Below are 19905 nucleotides of genomic sequence, written 5' to 3' on the forward strand. Positions count from 1 at the left end.
AACAAATGAAAACATATGGTGTTTTCCCAGATAAATTAGAGAGTATCTATTCTGAAAGCATATATCTTAGATATTTATAAGTCCATATGAGGTGTAAAAATGGTAAATGTTGAGGAAAGGTATGTACAGAAAAGCTATGATAAAATGTCTACAAAGGGAGCCATATGTGCTTTTTAAGATTAGCTTGCTCTCTCTCTCTCCCTCTCTTTCATAATCACCTCCCTACCCTCCCCAAACACTCTATGTATTTATTTACCTTTCAGGGGATTTTTTTGAAGACCACCATAACAAAGATACATTCTCAAACAGAAAAGTTTGGATGGCATCAAAAATGAATCTCATTGAACACTCCCACTTACCTGCCACAGATGAATTTTCTCTTTCTGACAATTTATTTGGTAAGTTGTCAAGTTCATTTGAATATTAGTAAAAACAAACTGCAATTTGGACATACATAAGAAAAAAAGCCCAAGTCCAACAGAGAGTCCAGAAATTTTTTTTGTTCCTTCTAAGTACTCAATGGATGTTAGCTACTATGCAAGGTTAGAGGTAAATCGGACCTTGGATTCATTGAACCTAATGGTCTTCGTTTTTATAGATGAGGACTGCAAGACTCAGGGAGCTTTGTGACTTGTCCAAGGCCATGAGGCTAGATAATTAACAGAGCTGGGAGTAGAAACGCATTCCCGTTCTAGGGCTAATTCTAATATTATTATAGCCTGTACTAAGTTATGAAATCATGATTCTTATGGTTTAATATTATACCTATTAAAATCTGAGGTTACTTAGGTTATAGCTCTGCGATAGGTTTCCTTTCCACCATTCTTCTGGTGCTGCAGGAAATATGGCACAGTGTCAGGATTAGTCATTTAAGCTGGATTGAGGACAAATTGTACTAAGTTGTTTTCAGTAGATCTGTAACTAGATGGTACCATAAAATGATCTATTGCTCCACTTTATGCATTTATAAAATAACATCTCATTATAAAGAGTCTGAATTGAGAACATCAGCAAAATGCCGGCAGGGGCAATATTTTGGGTGGGGCAGGGCAGCTTTCTGCCACTCTTAAAATAATTCCCTTCTGCATTATAACTCTGCTGGGAGGCTTGGATGCTCCCAGTTTTTCACTCTATATTAATATATCAACCATGATTGATGATGATAGTGAAAATGCAAACACTTGAAATTCACAAAATTCAATGTGTTAAGGCACGATCCCCTATTTGGTTGCAGAAATCCCTGGGAGACATTAATCAATAGCTTATACGATTACCTACCAGTCATTAGCTTTAGTGTGCAATGGTTTATCAGGTCATTTCCAAGGAGGGGTCATTATTTTATTATCTATTTACATGTCTACCAGCCACCATTCAGTATAAGAGTATCTAAGGACAGTGACTGTATTTTATTAATCCTAGTATGTACTTGATAAATAAGAATGAAATAATAAATAATAGAGGGAAGGAGGAAAGAGGTTTAGGGGAAAAAGAGACGTTTATCAGTAACTCTCAGAGAGATCAAAGGCAGCAGTTATTATTTATGCAATGCTAGTTCTCAGACATACTTGCTACATCTATTTCTTCCAGTTGGCTTCTCTTCATCCTGTGGGTACAGTCAAGGGCAGTGGGACACCTACCTCCATGTCTGGACACTTGACCATTTGCTTCTGGCCTACCCTTCTATGGGTCTTTAAAAAAATCAATGTATGGACATCTTTATAATTTGTGATCTACCCATCAGAACTCATAGGATGATTAAGACTGTAGGTGCATATCACAGACTAAAGAAAATTACACTTGAGATGATTTTTTTCACATATAAACTCCATTTCCTGCTCTGAAATTTTACGACTGCATGTTAAGATCTCCAAATCTAAACTCTGGTGTCATCATTATGAAACAAATCCGTTCAGCTCTAATTTGTATATACATCAAGAGGAAAGGGTAAGATCTTTCTAGCCCACTTTAAGCAAGCCATCAGGTTGAAAGTTGACCTCAGTTGTCATGAGGTGAAAAACTTGTAAGTAGATAGAGAAAAAGTTGTGAAGGAGCTGTCAAGTTAGAAGCATCTGAAAATGATTGCTAAGGAAGCACCGTGGTTCATGCTTTCTTCCAATGGTGCTCTTCCCTCATCCCTCCTTTGCTGGACCACATTCTTTTACAGTTTCCTAACACTTCTTTTAAGGTTTCTTAGAATATATAGCACAAGATGCATAAGCTGCAATGCATAGCTGTTATTCCCAGCTGGAGCCGTTTCCTCAAATCTTCATCTGGTCCACCTCTCTTGGGAAACTAATCAGAGCCATGTGACCATTGGGACTCCTTTTCCTCTTCCCCATTAAGTTCTAGAGCCAGGTCTAAGCATTTTTTTCCCCACGCCTCTTTCCCACAGGGGAAAACATACCTGCGCTAAAGGTCCACCAAAGGGGAGGACAAAGAGCATTTTGACCCCTTTATTCCTCCTGCCCATCTTCTTTTATGTCCTGATGACACTGATGGATTCTATGGACCTCCCACCCTGAGCTTAGGGTACAGAGCGCCAGGGAAAGGACTGTGGCTCATGGATGAGTAGCCCACAGTGCCTAACTCACCACTCCTAGATCTTGAGATGTGCCCGAGATTCAGAAGTGTTAACTCATGGGCTCCATTAGCCAGAGAGCTGTACTCTTTTCCAGTGGTCTAACTGTAATCAAAAACAGCCATCATGTTGTTAGAACAAGGGCAAGTGAAGTTTACTGGATTGCATATGGATGGCTATAATTTCTTCCAACCAAACATTGAACACTGACCATATGCTGGAGGTTGGAATAAAGCAGGGAAGAAGACAGGAAAAGAAACAGGCAAAGGAATGAGTAAATGAAATAATATCAGGTAGTGGTAAGCGCTATGGAAACAACAAAACAGGGTGATGTCATGGTGACTGGAAGAATGAGCCTGCTCTAACTGGTGTGGTCAGGGGAGGCCTCTGGGGAGTTGACAACTGAGCTGAGAAAGACAGAGCCAAAGGGAACATTCTAGGTGGAAGAAATAGCAAATGCAAAGGCCCAGAGTCTAGAATGACTTGGAAGGGCCTTGTCTTCTCATTTTTATTTAGGCAAGTCAAAAGAGTCTAGAGAACTGGCTCTGGACCCCACATTTCCATTAATCAGCGCTGGTAAAAGGAGATTATTAGGCTGGGAATTCTAGGACAACCTAGAATTAGCATTTGAGTCCACAAATTGCTACAGTTGTCGTGTCAGGAAGTTGTGACTTGGACTCAGTGGTACTCACCTGACATGACATGACTTTCAAGGTGGTCCTGGGCATGATCCCCCTTCCTGCGGGTTACTCTAAAGGCCATAATTAAATCCCAAGACACTGGGATTTAATTTAAGACATTGAGAAGGTGACATAAAGATTACTCAACAAATACTGATGGGCACTCACTAATGGGCAGTGGAGACACTAATGACCTCTTGAGTGAGACCTTTCAGCTGCTTCTAGAGAAGGCTGTGGACCCCTCACCCTCTAAAGGCTTTGCTCAAGAAGGGGACGCATCTCCACCCATATAAATGGTTACCCTGAAAAGCAGAGTCTGAGGCAACGACTTGTGTGCAGGCAGTTTATGTGAGAGGTCATCCATCCCAGGGAGCAGGAACAAAGGACTGGGTTGATGAGACAGGGAAGGAGGGAAAACCAAGACGAGATGAATTATGAAGATCGCTGCTGTGGGCAAGGGGAGCTTGCTTCCACTGGGAGAAGCAGAGAGAATTGTCCACTGAGGCACCGGGCATGGGGGCAGTTATTAACCGACCTCTGGCTCCCATTGGTTGAGGGTCGCCCTTGGGGGCATTAACTTCCCTGCACTTCTGGGCTGTGCTTCTGCTGCTCCCAATGGAATCAAGCCAAGTGGTCTCCTGTGGCACTGGAGAAGCTCTGGGAAGAAAGCAAAGAGACGTGCAGCAGAGTGCCAGTGTGAAGTGAGTCTGAGCTCGCGCTTGATTATCTGCTACAGCTGCAGCTGAAATGAGAGGTGGGTCCAAGGATGTGCATCCTCACCAGAGGGGCTGCCACACAGTATTAATGTGATTTCCCCCCAAAGTCAATTGGAGTGTTTAAAGGAAAGCTAAGATGGTGTGGGGCGTGGTAGGTGAGGGGAAAAGGTGGAGATTTGCTCTATAGCTCTGTTTCCTTAGGCTGGCCCTTATAGAAAAGAAGGAAAGAAACTTAGAATAGAATTACAGAGATGGGGCTGGAGTCACCTTGTGAGGTCCTCTAACTTATTCTGCTGCCACACATCCCTAACAAATCCAGATGGGAATCTAGCTCATTGGTAACTCAGTCCACATGCAGAACGCAGGATGGAAGGAGGTGGTGACCTAAGAGAGACAAGTCTGCTTTCCTTTGGGAGATCCTGAAAGCCAGGAAACTTGGTCAAAGATTAATTTAGTGGGTTAATAAAGGCTTCTCTGATGAATGAAGAAGGCAGGGTCTTATGCAATTAGTGCATAATAAAAGGTAATAATGACAAAGTCCACAGCTTCCCATGGTTTAACATAGTGAATAGGTAGAATGTGACATGTTAATTAAAATCTATGTATCCTTTTAGCAAATTGTGGTTTAAGAACTAAAGAAAAAAAAATCACAGAATTTTAAAGACTCAGTAAATAGAAAAGCATTCTAATAATAGCACAGAATAAGCAAGAAGAGGTACAATCTTATGTTCCCGTACCAAATGTTTCCAGTACAATGGGTCCAGTTCCTTTAGCTTGGTGATACTGGGAAACGTTCAATGAATGTGAGTGGAAATAAGCAATGAAATTGAAAGAAATAAAGTCTCAGAGGCAACTGAGACTCTCTGAACTTCAGTTTTCTCCCCTGTAAAATGGGAATAATAATGACATTCACTTCACAGTTTGTTGGAGGATTGAATGGCTGTGTGGAAAGTGTTCTGTAAATCTCAAGGCATCATAAAGCAGTATTGCTACTCCAGGGTTTGAAATGTAGTTGTTATTATTTAAATTGTTAGAATGATAAACACCACTCTACTTATTAAAGGGAGGGAGTTCTGTTAATCTTATCATTGTTGAGTGCTAAGAATTTTCAAGGAGCCAACAAAAACCAACAATATGGAACTAAATTTCTGGGTGCTCTAAGAAAAAAACACATGTTCTATCTCACCTTGGCATTACACCATTGCTAACAACAGCTATGGAATCCAAGAGAGGAACGGTAGGGCACAGAGCACCATGAAGAAAAGGAGCCTGTGTACCCTCTGTCACAAGCATCCTCTTCCAGAGAACTCTGGAAACAGTGCACAGACGTTAAAGAATTCATCACTAAGAACATATTTGTGAAATGCTTAAAAAAATAAATAAATAAAGGAAAAGAAAATTTAAAAACCATGCTTCTCAGATCACAGCCATTTTCCTTGTAAGAAACAGATTACTACAGCCCCTACTAATAAAAGCTGTAACATTACAAGGGAAAAAATAAAAAAAATTTTATTATTGTTTCTAGTAGTCTTTCCAAAGCCCCATTCGGAATGAGGCCTAGCAAGGGGCAGGAGGGCAGATTCTATATAATCCTATTCACTCACACTTCATTTCCTTTAGCTACTTCTCATAACGTTATGCTTTTCTCAGCTGTTGATGCAGATTTTCTCTGGGTAGCTTTATTTTTATTTGAATCTTGTTCTTGCCTATGTCTTTTGCTTAAATTAAAAGAATCTTTCAGATGTTACAGAATCAGCTGGATGTTTTAAAATACAATTAAAGGTCTTGAGATGCAGTGTTGTGTAATATTTCTGACATTTGATTTCAAGTCTTCTTCCATCTCACTGAGTTTAACACAAGTGAATGTAGTTCTGACTTGATGGGTCAATCAAAGCCAAAAGTTTCCAGAAGATGGAAAGATACCACTGTCTCAGACAATATGGAACGTTGCTTTAGCATAATTTAAATATTTTGTCACTACCATTTCTCATCTATATCTCTTCCACAGATTGAAGCAGTCTCTAAGATATTTTACTAATTCCCTGTGGCTTTGGTTTTTGCTCTCCCAGGATTCTCAGATCTGGTGCTCTTGTTAGTGAGGTTAAGAAATGGGAGAAGGAAAAGAAATATCAGAAGAGCCTTTCCTTATTACAACATAAATTACTGCTTCTTTTAGATAGGGCATGCATAGTTTGGAAAATGCATGCAATGAGGTGCATGTTGGCCAGCTAGTGGGCAAATCCATTGCCATCCAGAGCCTGGCTCTCAACCTTGCAGGCTAAGAAACAGGTCTCAGGGGCTCTCAGAATAACCAAACTGAGAAAGGTTGACTATGAAAACAGACTGCAAATTTATACATTTACAGTGATAAAAAAAATTGTGATCATAACAGCTACCATTTCTTGAGTGTTTTCTATATGTCAGGCATCATGCTAAGCACATTTTACATTTGTTAGTGGACTCTCATTCAATCCCATCTCTGCCATTTACTGGTATGTGGTCTTAGGCAAATTCTTTAACTTTGTGCAAGTTACTTGTCTTATTTAATAGAATTCTCAGAAGAATGCCTGGCACATTGTAAGTACTCTGTAAGTATTTGCCATTAATATTAATTCTCATAACACTCCTATAAGGTAGATGCCATTACTATTCCCCTTTTACTGCTGAGAAAATGGAGATTTAAAGATGTCGAAGAATCTGCTGAATTTCCATAGATAGTAAGTAGACAACCAAAGTATAGTCAGGACAAGGAATCGGAATTGGATGATTACGGATTCAGGTTAAGAGAACACTCCTGTTCACCTTCTCAGTGGAGAAGGTCTTTCCAGCGAGATTATTTCACTCAAAGTCTGTTAGCCAAGTCTATTCTCAGGGATAGTTCTCAGAAAAGCATTGCCAGCACTTGCTCTGGGACTTCCCTATTTTTTATAGCATCATATCTAATGCCCCTCCTTGCCGTGACTGGCATTTTATTCACATTGCCCCAAGTACCGTCTACAACAGTGCTGTCCACTAGAACTTTCTGTGATGATAAAAATGTTGTAGATTTACTTTGTCTAATGCAGTAACCACTAACCACACGTGGCTACTGATCACTTAAAATGGGACTAGTGTAACTGAGGAACTGATTCTAATTTTACATAACTTAAATTAACTTAAATTTAAGTAGCCATATATGGTTAGTGGCTACTGTTTCAAACAGCACAGACCTGTAGGGGAAAAAATGTACCTTGGGGGAAAAAAATAGCACGAAGCAGTTGGTCCTCACTGCAAAAGAAGCAAAGGGATTCAATCAGTCTTATTATGAGAACATCCTGTGTGAATTTCACTCAGCAACAAGGGTTTCCTGGGTCAGCTAAATTATCCTGCTCATTTCTTTTTCAGTATTGAAGTTTCTGAGGGCAACAGACAGGCTCATCTGTTTGACCAGTGAAAAACTCAGTAGAGAATTCTTGAAATATAAAATTCAGAGATAGTTTGTCCTGGTTCTTAGCCTTTGGGTAGCTCTTCCAGCTTAGAGTCCCTCAAGGCAAGTATAGCTCTTGGGTTGTGGGGGGGGGGGAGAATGAGGTCAGAAGTAAACAGGATTGAGAACAGCTTTGCAAATGGTGATTCTTGGTTGAGCAATCCAAGCTGAAATACACCTAGGAACCATCATTCTTTCCTTTTTCTTGGCAATTAGGGCAAGCGTGCTTTAGTTTTTCCACCACAAGGTTTTGAGCGAGAAGACCTTGGTTAAAGCCTTTGCTTCATCCCTTAATAGCTGGGTGACTTTAGACAAATCATTTAACTTCACTGAGTTGACCTTCCATGTCTGTAAAATAGGGTAAAAGATAGTGGGCATCATAAATTATACCTTCCTCAAAGGGTGCAAGTAAGGATCAGATGAGATAATGCATGTAGAACCACCTTGTAAACCTGTAAAGGCTGAGGAAATGGCTTAGCAGTGATTATCACGTTTATACAGATCACATTTGCCTTTTAAAACTGCTTTCACACTTATTATGTTATTTTATCTTCACAACGGGTCCATGAGGGAAGTAGAGCAGGAATTATTAGCTCTGTTTTACCATCCGTTGATGTAGACAAATGAGGTCCACAGAAGCTGAGAGACTGTCCTAAGGTGACACAGTGTGTCTGGTTGCATTATCCCTAAGCTCAACCCTGGACCTACTGAGTCCTATTCTGAAGCCCTCCCTTCCAAAAAATACCCAACAGTCACAAGCTTGGTATCCACAAGTTATGCTGCAGAAATTATTCCTGCTCAGGAAGCAAGCCGCCCTACAACAAGAGTCCAAGGCTAAATAATTATAATATCGGTATAATGATGGTGGGTAGCCACACACTCTGCTAAGCATTTAATAAATATTATTTTATTTAATCCTCATAATAACTCTATGAGGTTGCATGATTATCAGTCCCATTTTACAGATGAGGAAATTGAGGCAGAAAATGGTTCAGCTAAGAGCAGGACAGGAATAAAGACGCAGACATAGAGAATGGACTTGAGGACACGGGGAGGGGGAAGTGTAAACTGAGATGAAGTGAGAGAGTGGCACGGACATATATACACTACCACATGTAAAATAGACAGCTTGCGGGAAGCAGCTGCATAGCACAGGGAGATCAGCTTGTGCTTTGTGACCACCTAGAGGGGTGGGATAGGGAGGGTGGGAGGCAGACACAAGAGGAAGGGGTTGTGCGGATATATGTATACGTATAGCTGATTCACTTTGTTATATAGCAGCAACTAACACAACAGTGTAAAGCAATTATACTCCAATAAAGATGTTAAAAAAAGAAAAGAAAATGGTTCAGGAATTTGTCCATGGTCCACAGAGCTAGTGAGTGCCAAGGAAGCCTAAATGTATTAGTTTGCTAAGGTTGCTGTAATAAAATACCACAGACTGGGTGGCTTAAATGACAGAAATGTATTGTTTTACCATTCTGGAGGCTAGAAGTCCAAAATCAAGGTGTTAGCTGGGTGGGTTCTTTCTGAAGGCTGAGAGGGAAGGATCTGTTCCTGGCCTCTCTTCCTGGCTTGTAGATGACTTTTTCCTTGTGTATCTTCACATTGTCTTTTCTCTATGAGTTTCTGTCTCTGAAATACAAATTTCCCATTTGTATAAAGACACCGGTCTTATGGGATTAGGAGGGGACACACTTCCACCCATAACACTGGATATAAACCCAGATTAGTTTACCTCACGTTCTTAAGTATTATGCTTTAATGTTTCCTGACATTACAAAATTATACCAATCTGTATCCTTTTGAGAGGAACCAATGTCAAGACGTAGAACATGGCATTTGACCCCCAAATCCACTTTTAGAGCCACTGAACAAAAATCTGTCCTCTAAAAATTCCTAAATTGGAACGTGCTCCCCAAAAATGTTTATCTAAGAGACTGGTTTCCAGCTTACTAGGCAATTTGGCATCGAGGACTTTTCTCATAAACATTTACAAATATTCTGCTCGGTAATGAAGTTAATCAGTAAACCCCACAACCTCTGGCCTCTGTCACTCCTTACCTAGTCTCATTTTCAGTTGCTGTGAGTAAGCTAAGAATGGTAATGCAGTTTCCGGAGTTAGAAAATCCAGGTCAAATTAGTCCTTGTCACAGCTGCACGTCTTTGGGATTTGCCATGGAAATCATGAGCATGAAGCCTGCTAAAGGTAGGCGGAGGTTCGCAGATGCTGGCGGTGGGGCTTCTGCCACTGGACTGAGGAAACATGGGGCACTTTTGCTTGAGATTCCAGTAACAGATCTCTGTCAAAGATGGCTCAGTCAGAACCAGAAGACTGGGGTGAGAAGCTGGGGTGGTGAGATTACTATAGGGTTCCAGGCAGGTGAGTATCTCATTGAGACTAAATCTAAGTGTGTTTTCCCTATAGTTCTTCACTGGATAGTGTGTAAAATTAGCACCATTCTTCCAAGTTAAACACTAGGCAGTTCTAGCATTAATGCCTTGGACACTTGAAAAAACATTTTAAAGTACATGATTTCATGCAGTGTTTTTAAAATGGCAAGTCTCAGATCCCAGTGGGTCATGATATCTATATTGTGACTTGTGACCAGCATTAAAAATTTAGAACAGAATAGAATAGGAATACAATAGAAATGTCAGAGTGCCCGTCAAGAGGTAAGGGTAAGTGTTATTTCACAGAAATTTTGTTTCAATTATTTACACATATGTATAAGTGTGTATGGGGTAATGATATAAGATTTATTTCAAACTATGCATTGTGATGAGAAAAATAAAAAGAGATCAAAAAACATTAATTTACTGAACTAGTTTCACAGTAAATTTCTCCCAATAGTCAATGGAAAATCAGATAAGTAAAGAGTATACCTTTAAGCCCGCTTTGTTTTCTCTGAAGTAAAATATAGATTATAATTAAAACATAAACAGTATAATATAATGTTGTCTGTTTTAACATTTTTTTCAGAATAGAATCTTACCTTTTGAATTTCCAGCTAAAAGAGAAACTCGAATCATTTTTATAATAATTACAATTTTGAACATATTTCTGGTTGTAGACTTGGCAGCACGTTATTTTGTTTAAATGTATGTTTAAAAATGACTGACACTGTATTTTTTTTTTAATAAGTTTTTTTATTTACTTTGGCTGCATTGGGTCTTCGTTGTTGCATGCGGGCTTTCTCTAGTTGTGGCGAGCGGGGGCTACTCTTCCTTACGGTGCGCGGGCTTCTCATCGCGATGGCTTCTCTTGTTGCACAGCACGGGCTCTAGGCGAGCGGGCTTCAGTAGTTGTGGCATGCAGCCTCAGTAGTTGTGGCTCTCGGGCTCTAGAGTGCCGGCTCTGTAGTTGTGGTGTGCAGGCTTATTTGCTCCGCAGCATGTGGGATCTTCCTGGACCGGGGTTCGAACCCGTGTCCCTTGCATTGGCAGGTGGATTCTTAACCACTGAGCCACCAGGGAAGCCCCTGACACTGTATTTAGAGGTGGAAATTAGTTGGAAGGCTGGGGAAGTAAATTTTCCATCGTTTCAACTTAATAAACATTTATTAAAGATTTACACTGTGTCAGGCTTTGTGTAAGGTGCCAGGAATGAAGGAGAAAAGGGAATGTAACATATGGTAATCTAATGTATTTCCCAGGAGTTCACAGACTAACCACAACAACAAAAATGTATTGAATGTTTATGCTTAGGCACTATGCAGTTTACATTCTTTGTCTTAGTTTATCTTTATTGCAACCTTTAACGTAGATACTATATTTTGTTTCAATTACTATATTACCCCAGCTTTTTAAAAAAAAATTTTATTGAAGTATAGCTGCTTTACAATGTTGTGTTAGTTTCTGCTGTACAGCAGTGAATCAGCTATATGTATGCATATAGCCCCTCTTTTTTGGATTTCCTTCCCATTTAGGTCACCACAGAGCATTGAGTAGAGTTCCCTGCGCTGTACAGTAGGTTCTCATTAGTTATCTATTTTATACATAGTAGTGTATTATATTATCCCGGCTTTATAGAGGAAGGAACAGAAGCTTAAAGAAGTTCAATGTCTTTCCCAAGTTCATACATCTAGCAAGTTGCAGGTGAACTGAATCCAGATTTGTCTACACGGAAGCGCTTGTACCGAGTATGTCCTACCACCTCAAATGATATAGCATGAAAGATAAGCCTGTAAACCAACAAAAATGATGGTATATGCTTCTGAGTGCTGCAGTAGAAGTGTGTACAGAGGGTAGGAGAGATTAATTCTACCTAGGAAAACTGGGACAGGCCTCACAGAGGAGGTGATGGGTTGACAAACCGGGTGGGGAGAGGCACCAACATCACAAAGGCCTGGCACCAGGAACGGCACACAACTTCATAAACCAAGTCATATCATCTATTAAGAAACCATGGATTGGGAAATAAAGGAAGGTCGAGAAGGAAATTTTTCCATTCATGAAACATTTCAACAAACATTCATGAAACATTTACTAGAATCAGCGTTGTGCCAGGGATGAAAAACTGGATATAATCTGAACCCTTTATCGGGCTCATCAGAAACTAACTGTGGGTTTATGAAGAAGTGCCATCCTTTGTACATGAACCTGATTCTCCCATTTAGGTACACAGTGGTTCTGGTCACAAACTCCTTAGAGCTGTGCTGTCGGATATGGCAGTCGTTAGCCACATGCAGCTATTTAATTTTAAATTTAAGTATTTAAAGTTACATAAAATGAAAAATTCATTTCCTCATTATTACTAGCCGTGTTTCAAATGTTCAATATTCCATATGGTTAGCGGCTACCATGTTGAAAGGTATAGAATGCTTGCATCTCAGAAATTTCCCTTTGATGGTACTCCTTTAGAGAAACTATTAAATGCTGCCAAATGACTCTCTACCCAGAAAAATGTTGTTTCCCTTTACAGGGGGTCTCAGCCTCTCCTGGAGTCCATTCAAGTGTTCGCATTTAAGAACTCTTCCCTAAACTCCCATGGAGAGTTTCTGTTATAAACAAATCCAAATTCTCCTATTTCTTGATAAACTGATTCTTTAAAAAATCACTCATAAATTGTATTAAAATAGAAATGAATTTACCTTTTCTGAAAGTACACTCTAAAGTTAACCTACCTTTGCCCTCTCCACATCTTATGCTCTGTCAGAAAATTCTATATTTGTTTACTTGGTTTTATCCCAGCCCTTGACATACCCCCACCCCTCCCCACCCCAAACACACAAACAAGAGAAAGTCTGGGACCTCTTCTATCTGTTTTCTATCTGTCTTGTTCACTGTTGTATCCTCGGAACCTAGGACAGTGTCAGGCAAATTGTAAGTGTTCAATATATTTATAAGTGAAAGAAGTATCCTATAACTTATAGCATCAAAACAGACTGATGTGTATTAATATTTACTAACTAACTATCATTACAATCAAGATTTTGCTAGGTTCTTTAGGAAACAAACATGTCTTTTTATGGCACTCAACTTATCAAAACTTTTTCTCAGAAACTGTATCTTATACTCAGAATTACCTTATGAGATAGCGAGGCTGGGTGTTAGTAGCCCCATTTTACAGAAGAAACAGAAAAATGTTAGGCAGTTGTTCAAGGTCTCACAGTCAGTTCATGGAAGTTATTCTTGTCCCACCATTTTGGAGGATGTTGTCCATGCTGGGTTTTTTTAATTGTAAGTTGCCTGTATATTTATTGTCTCTACTCTGTGGAAATTTGGTGGGAACACTGTGAAATACTAGAAGTGGATGTGCTTTGGGAATAGAGGCATTATTTAATAATATTGTGTACTGATCTCATATTCTTACCCTGTTTTGTGTTGTTTTCATATAGTAGAATTGATGTCTTTGTGAAAGTGTTCCATTTTAATTGAGATGATTCCAGATATTGATAACATGATTTGACTTGAGTTGGGACTCCATTGTGTCTCTTGATTATTAAAAGATTTGTTGAAATAATGCTCAGAGATCTTGGAATTGTCTTGTGAGGAGAAAACAACTACACATTTCCTTAGGTACTACAGAATCCAGATTCTGTCATTAATTGATTATGTGACTTCAGGCAAGTTGCTTAACTTTACTAGACCTGTAGATGGAGAGAAACTGGGGCTGGGAGTGGGGATGGGAAGTTGAGTGAGGGTAAGATGGGTTGGAGGATAAAATCTAGATGAAACTAATGATTTTAACGCTTTTAGCTCTTTTCAATTGTATTCACTCTAGAAATTTTAACCATATTTAGTTATTAAATAGATCAAGATTTTGCTCATATTTTAGCTTCTCTTTTTTCTGTAATAATTCCATATTTTTGTATTTTTCCATTTTGCAGTCATAAGACAAAGCACCATTGCCAAAATTTTTTGACACTCAGATATACTGACTCAGTGCTGGTTTTATATGGATAAGTTGGGCATGAAAGAAACAAAATTGATTTTGCACAGACATTGTATCCTTTGTGTTCCATCAGTGATTTCCTGTATCAATGCAGAAAGCATTTTTTTTTCAACAAACATTTAACATACATATTTTCCACTTTGCGTTGTAGAAAGGCTCTGAATTCTAATGCCCATAAACTGTTGGTCATACACTTATAGAGGTTTTAGACATAAAGAAGAACTATATCATCATGCAGCATGGAGTCTTCTCTTTACAGATAAGTAAAGGGAGGCCCATGAAGGGTAGGTAAGTACTATACAACTGGGTTCAGACACCCAGGGACCTAGGTTTAGGGAAGACTTCCCAAGAGAAGCTATACTTAAAGGGAAATTTAGAGATAAGTGGAGAATAGTGAGATGACGTTCTTGGAGGGAATGGCTGTTGAGGAAAGTTCCAGGCTCAGGAAGCAGCATGTGGGAAATGTCCTGAGTCTGGAAGCAGCAAGGCATATTTAAGGAATATGGAAGTCGGAACATGGGAAATGGCTGGAAAAGAAAGAAAAGGTAAGATCATGCAGAGTCTTGCAGGCCTAGCTATAGGTTACCTGCAAGTGGAGGCATTGAAGGGACTAACAAACTCAAGTACAGAGGGAGGAAGAGAAAAGCTTTAAAGCATCACACACTTGAAATTATCCCAGAGAGGAGCAATTCAGCACATGGGCTTTGAAGTCAGACTCAAAGCCCAAATCTCAGCTACTTAGGTGTGTAGGAATAAAGTTGCCTAATTACTCTGTGCCTCTGACTACTCAATTTTAAGTGGGGGTAATACCGTTACCCACTTTATAGGATTTTGTAAGACAGAAATGACAAAAGATAGCATTTGTATATGCCTGTCCTTTATCTTTGTTTTCTGTGGATTGTTGAATGTTTTACATGTTGAATAGTTTTTTTAACTTTCCTTTTTTTCTTTTTCTTTTAAACATTCTTGTTTGTTTTCCTTTTCTCCATGTTGAATGTTTTCTTATTGGTTTGTAAAAGCTCTTTACATATGAATGATATGAGTGTTTTGTCTGTCCGCTATGTTGCAGCTATCTTTCTGAGCTTTTAATTTTGTCATTTAATCTGTTAATAGTTCTTTTACTGTAAAAAAGTTAATTTTATATTAAAATTTTAATGTAAATATTTAAATATTTCAATCTTTCCTTAGAGCCTGTACTCCTAACCATATGCTAAACTGCCTCTCTTATTTATAGAATGATGACATTAATTCCAGTTTTGTTATCACTTTTGTTCAGGTGTACTAACAGAACAAGCAGCAGGTCCTCTGGGACAGAATCTAGAGGTGGAACCATACTCACAATACAACAACATTCAGTTTCCCCAAGTTCAACCACAGATTTCCTCATCTTCCTATTATTCCAACCTGGGTTTCTATCCCCAGCAGCCTGAAGAGTGGTACTCTCCTGGAATATATGAACTCAGGCGAATGCCTGCTGAGACTCTCTACCAGGGAGAGACTGAGGTAGTGGAGATTCCTGTGACAAAGAAGCCCCGACTGGGTGCATCAGCAGGGAGAATAAAAGGGGATGAGCTATGTGTTGTTTGTGGAGACAGAGCATCCGGTTACCACTATAATGCACTGACCTGTGAGGGGTGCAAAGGTAAGCCTCTTTTGGTTGGCAATTTTCTCCTTATTAAAGTTTTTCTCTATTGGTTGTTGAAATCCCTCAAACTGGATTCTTCCCTTTTCCCAAATAACTTCCCATTTTCTCATCCTCTGCTCCTACTTCTTCCTACATCTTCTCCTTCATTGGGATGTCATAGATTTCTAGGGAAAGCTTACTAGAGTATTTAGCTTGGATATAAGTAAACTTTTTCCTATTCACAACCTCACACATAGTTAGAAGGAATTTATGATTGTGGGTTTTGTTTGTTTGTGTTGTTTTTTAAAAGAAAGAGAAATTGCTGAACTCATCTCTTTTAAAATTAAGGTCAAGGAGAATAAGATTTTATTCAATAAATATTTTAACATACATTTTCATGTACTCTAGTTAATTGAGGAAGAGACAGAGGAAGAAAAACAAACAAAAGAAAACAAAAAGGAAGTAATGATAGCCTATATTCAACAAATATTTCACTTAGCAGGAAAATAGATCTGTGAGCAATGCTGTAGGGGAAATCAATGAAATTGCAATCCATTTAGGATGGATAAAGTATAACACATGAAACATGAAAATGACTCAGTATAAAGCCCTATGTGATCATTCTCCCGATAAGGACACAGATGATAAGTTTGTAAAATTTCAGAGGAAAGAACTTAACGGACTAGTAGATTCATGTATTTATTTTTGCATTTGTTCTTTCAACAAATATTTATGGGATGCCTACCATGTATTAGGCACTCTGTTAGCTCCCAGGACTTTGAAAGCTGATAAAGAACTGTCTCCGGAGTAGAATCTGTTGAATGGTGAGCCAGTTTGCCAGATGCCAACGGTGTTCCCAGATGCCAATGATTGCCATAAAAATAAACAGAGGACCCAGCCACATAAGAATGGCTCTAGGACATTTCAAACCTTTGAAAGTTCAAGTGATCAGATTGTCTAAAATTATATTAGTCAGCTCTTTAAAACTTGGTGTGATTTCATTAGATTTTTAAAAAACAAAGTAGTATTTATGCCCCAAATTTAAAAATTAAAACAGATCTATAAAGAAAATTTCAAAGATCTCGTTTATGGCCTTTAAAATACTCTTATCCTTTTTGTGGAGAGCCAAGTCTATATGGGTAAAAGTTACATATAAATTCTTTGAAGACATAGATTGTGTCTTCTTCAGCTCTGTTACTCCTCATAGCATCTAACACAGTGTCTGGTACATAGTAAATGTGTAAATAAATAAAAGCATAGTAAATTTGGAATGCCATAATGAAAATCCATGCTCATCGCTTCCTAGCTAAGAAGGGGTGTAGCTTCAAATCTCCTGCTTCTAAATCTAACCCCAGAGCCTCTATTATTAACCACCAAGTGATCATTCTGCTCTCTGAGCTATTTGTTCAAGGCTAATATTGACTAACTTGGTGGCCAAAGGAAGAGAATCAAGTGCTCCATTTAGGTGTCAAGGTATCGGTATTATCCAAACCAAGGGGATAAAACCCTAAAGTTAGTAACCTGGACCAGCTCACCTCCTTACAGGTGAATGCTGGAGTGAAACCTGGTTGTCCTGAGAATTCCGGGGTGTGGCAGGGTGAGTAGAGGGAGACCAGAGTGCCATGGACAACCCTACAAAACAGCGACTCAAAGACAGGCAGAGGATGAGAAGCCCATAAAGGATAGAAAATAGAAGTCAAAGCTAGGAAGCTACTAGGCAAGTGCAGGGTCAGGAGACCAGGGGACAGAAAACTGGTCTAAGGAGAACCGGTCCTCTGGGGAGCTCAGGGAGGAAAAGCTGGATCTGAACGTAGGTGTATTTTTAAGAGCAGAGAAAGGCAGAGCTTTTTCTTTGATTTTGATTTGAGACTTTGCCCCCATGATGACAGCAGAAGGACAAGAGTGCAAGAGCAGATGAGATAGAGCCAGGCAGGGCCCATGTTCTACATCAGGGTTTGGCAATTTTTTTCTGTAAAGAGACAGATAGTAAATATTGTAGGCTTTGCACCATAGCGGCCTTGTTGCGATTACGCAACTCTGCAAACTCAGCCACGTAAGAGTGGCTTTACTTAGCCTACAAAAATAGTCAGGACAATAAAAAACAGGCAGTGGGCCGAATTTGGCCCAGGGCCTAGCTGTAATTTGCTGACCCCTGTTCTAGACCCATAACTCTCGATGGTCAGTATCAGAATTAACTGGAAACTATGCAGTGAGAGAGCACAGCACTCAGGGTATATATGCAAGAAAAATAACCTTTTTTGTATAATTGGATTTAATCCAATTTCAAGCCCTGGTGGAAACATTATTTCATCAATTCAGGATGAATCTCCTGAGATTTTTGGGCCCTGGAGGTGGGGCTCTGGTTCTTGGTGCTGTTAACATAGTCCAGCATCTGTTGAGGGCTGTTCTCGTTGGTCTTCTCTCACCAGTGGGAAAGGTCTCTGAGGTGCCATCCTGGCAGCCTGAGCACACTCCTGCTTCCCATCTGGCCCCACCTGCTTCCCTGCTGCTCAGATGGGTGGGCTCCTGATGCTTCTGCACCATCACCTGGAATGCCTGGCTGCCCAGGGAAACCACATGGCCACGTCATCCGTTCCTGTGCCTTGTGGGGTGCAGGGAACCCCAAGGGCCTCCCTTGACTCTCCCCAGGAAAGAGCACAAGAATCCCTCTGTTCTAGGATTTCCCAATGATGTGGAGTTCCCATAAACTTTCTGCAAACCCAATCCCAGGACTCAGTCTGAGGATTAGGGGGTGGGAGGGACAGAGTTCAGGACCTTCTCATGTACTTAACATGTCTTAACTCTTTGGTTGTCTGCCTCTCCCAATTTGGGGAAATTTTGTTAGTGTCTGGGATCTTGGGGCTTAGGCTTTGGTGACTGAAAAGCCAATAATTGGCTCCTTTGTGCTTTTTAGATGTTCTCTCGAGAAAACAAATGAAAATCATTCTAGCTTAGTAAATGGGGAGGAAGTGCACAGAATAGGGTAGAGTTCAAGCCAAAGAACCAGTGCCTCTGGGCCGGGCAGGCCTAACAGCTTGGCCAACTTCATCCCCCCGCCCCACACCCCTTGGATATCTGCGCTTACCAGATACAAAATGAATTTCACGCCATAACTTTCCATCAGGGGGAGTATGAGCTCTGGGATTTGACAGGCATGAATTGAGTCTAGGCTCTATACCTCTTGGCTGACTAAGCAAGTTCCTTAATATATTGATTAGTCAAAGTTCAACAAAGTAAGCAGAAACCAAATTTCAAGCAAAGAAGAATCAGTACAGGAGAACTTGGAAGGGCAGAGGAACAGGTTCTATGCTGAGTCTCCAAGAGGATGCTCCAAGCCACACTGCAGAACTGGTTTGCCAAGGCAGTTGTTATTCAAGAAGATGGGGGGTCAGGAAGCTAACATAAGAATTATTGACTCCGGGAAGACGGCACCTTAGTTGACCTTTAGGGATCAGGAAGTTGTCTTCACTGCAATTACTGGCTCCAGAGCCATAGCAAAGATGCCATAGCCATAGCAAAGATTACTGGCAGCCATAGCAAAGATCACGGTTAAACTTCCTGATTTCACTGGTCTCTGTTTCTGTTAGAAATACTTTAATTTTTCTTAAGGTTTTATTTGCTATAGGTATTTATGGCATCAATGAGATAAATTTTGATTTTTTAAAAAAATAACAACTGCAGAACACAAGCATAATGCCAAGTGACAATGATAGCCATTTGCTCGGCACTAGATTAAATCGAGAGCTGTCCCTCCCCCTCGGTTATCAGTGTGGAGCATATGGAAATATGCTAAGGTCTGGATGAATTTTGATTCAAACCTCAGACCTCAACTGACAAAACTGATCTGCATCTGACTGGATATTTCAAATGGCTGCATTCCCAAATAGGTCAATGTCAATGTCACTCACAACTGTCTCCATGCCAGGAAAGAATGGTAGAACGCTTAAAAGGCATTTTATGAGTAAATGGGGGACTTTTCATCCTTTGGAACTTATTTTCATATAAGATAGTGAACCAGCATTAGACTTAGTTCTGAAGTTTTAGAAAAGATTCTAGAATTATTGAAACAATTGTGACATGTAGGATAGATGTAGAGAGTTTCCAATGGGCCTTTGGTTTATGGGTTAGAGCTGAGATGCCCTGACTTACTTACAAACTTACTGAAATCCTATTTGATTTTGAGGTCTGATTTTATAAAATTTAATAATGATCCCAATGAACTCTATAGGTCAAATTTTCTTAGAGTGTGATTCAAGGGGTGGGGATTCAAACGATTTCACTGGATTGGAAGACTTTTGTTATAAAAGTCTTGGGAAGAGTAGGACTCTGAAGGCAGATAACCTAGATTCCAACCCCAGCTGATTCTCTTCCAAGTTACTTAATGTCTCTGGGCTTCAGACTTCTTACCTGTAAAATGAGGATAATAATAGAGATGAGGAGGAGG

The 19905-nt window shown here is 39.8% G+C and overlaps 1 protein-coding gene across 5 annotated transcripts in view; it reads left to right on the forward strand.

Moving 5' to 3' along the window:
* The first annotated feature begins 319 nt into the window (after positions 1–319).
* NR1H4 (nuclear receptor subfamily 1 group H member 4) overlaps positions 320–19905 on the forward strand; it is a 53318-nt gene continuing 33732 nt past the window's right edge. For 2 of the 5 annotated variants that reach the window (XM_068560392.1, XM_068560393.1), the window contains exons 1-2: positions 320–398; positions 15114–15479. In XM_068560392.1, coding sequence (XP_068416493.1) covers positions 320–398; positions 15114–15479 — 445 coding nt within the window. Of the gene's footprint in view, positions 399–9535; positions 9650–15113; positions 15480–19905 lie in introns of those variants that run through there. The other 3 variants (XM_068560389.1, XM_068560391.1, XM_068560394.1) reach the window with 2 other exon arrangements.

The sequence above is a fragment of the Eschrichtius robustus genome, chromosome 13 (assembly GCF_028021215.1).
Source record: "Eschrichtius robustus isolate mEscRob2 chromosome 13, mEscRob2.pri, whole genome shotgun sequence".
Classification (NCBI taxonomy): Eukaryota; Metazoa; Chordata; class Mammalia; order Artiodactyla; family Eschrichtiidae; genus Eschrichtius; species Eschrichtius robustus.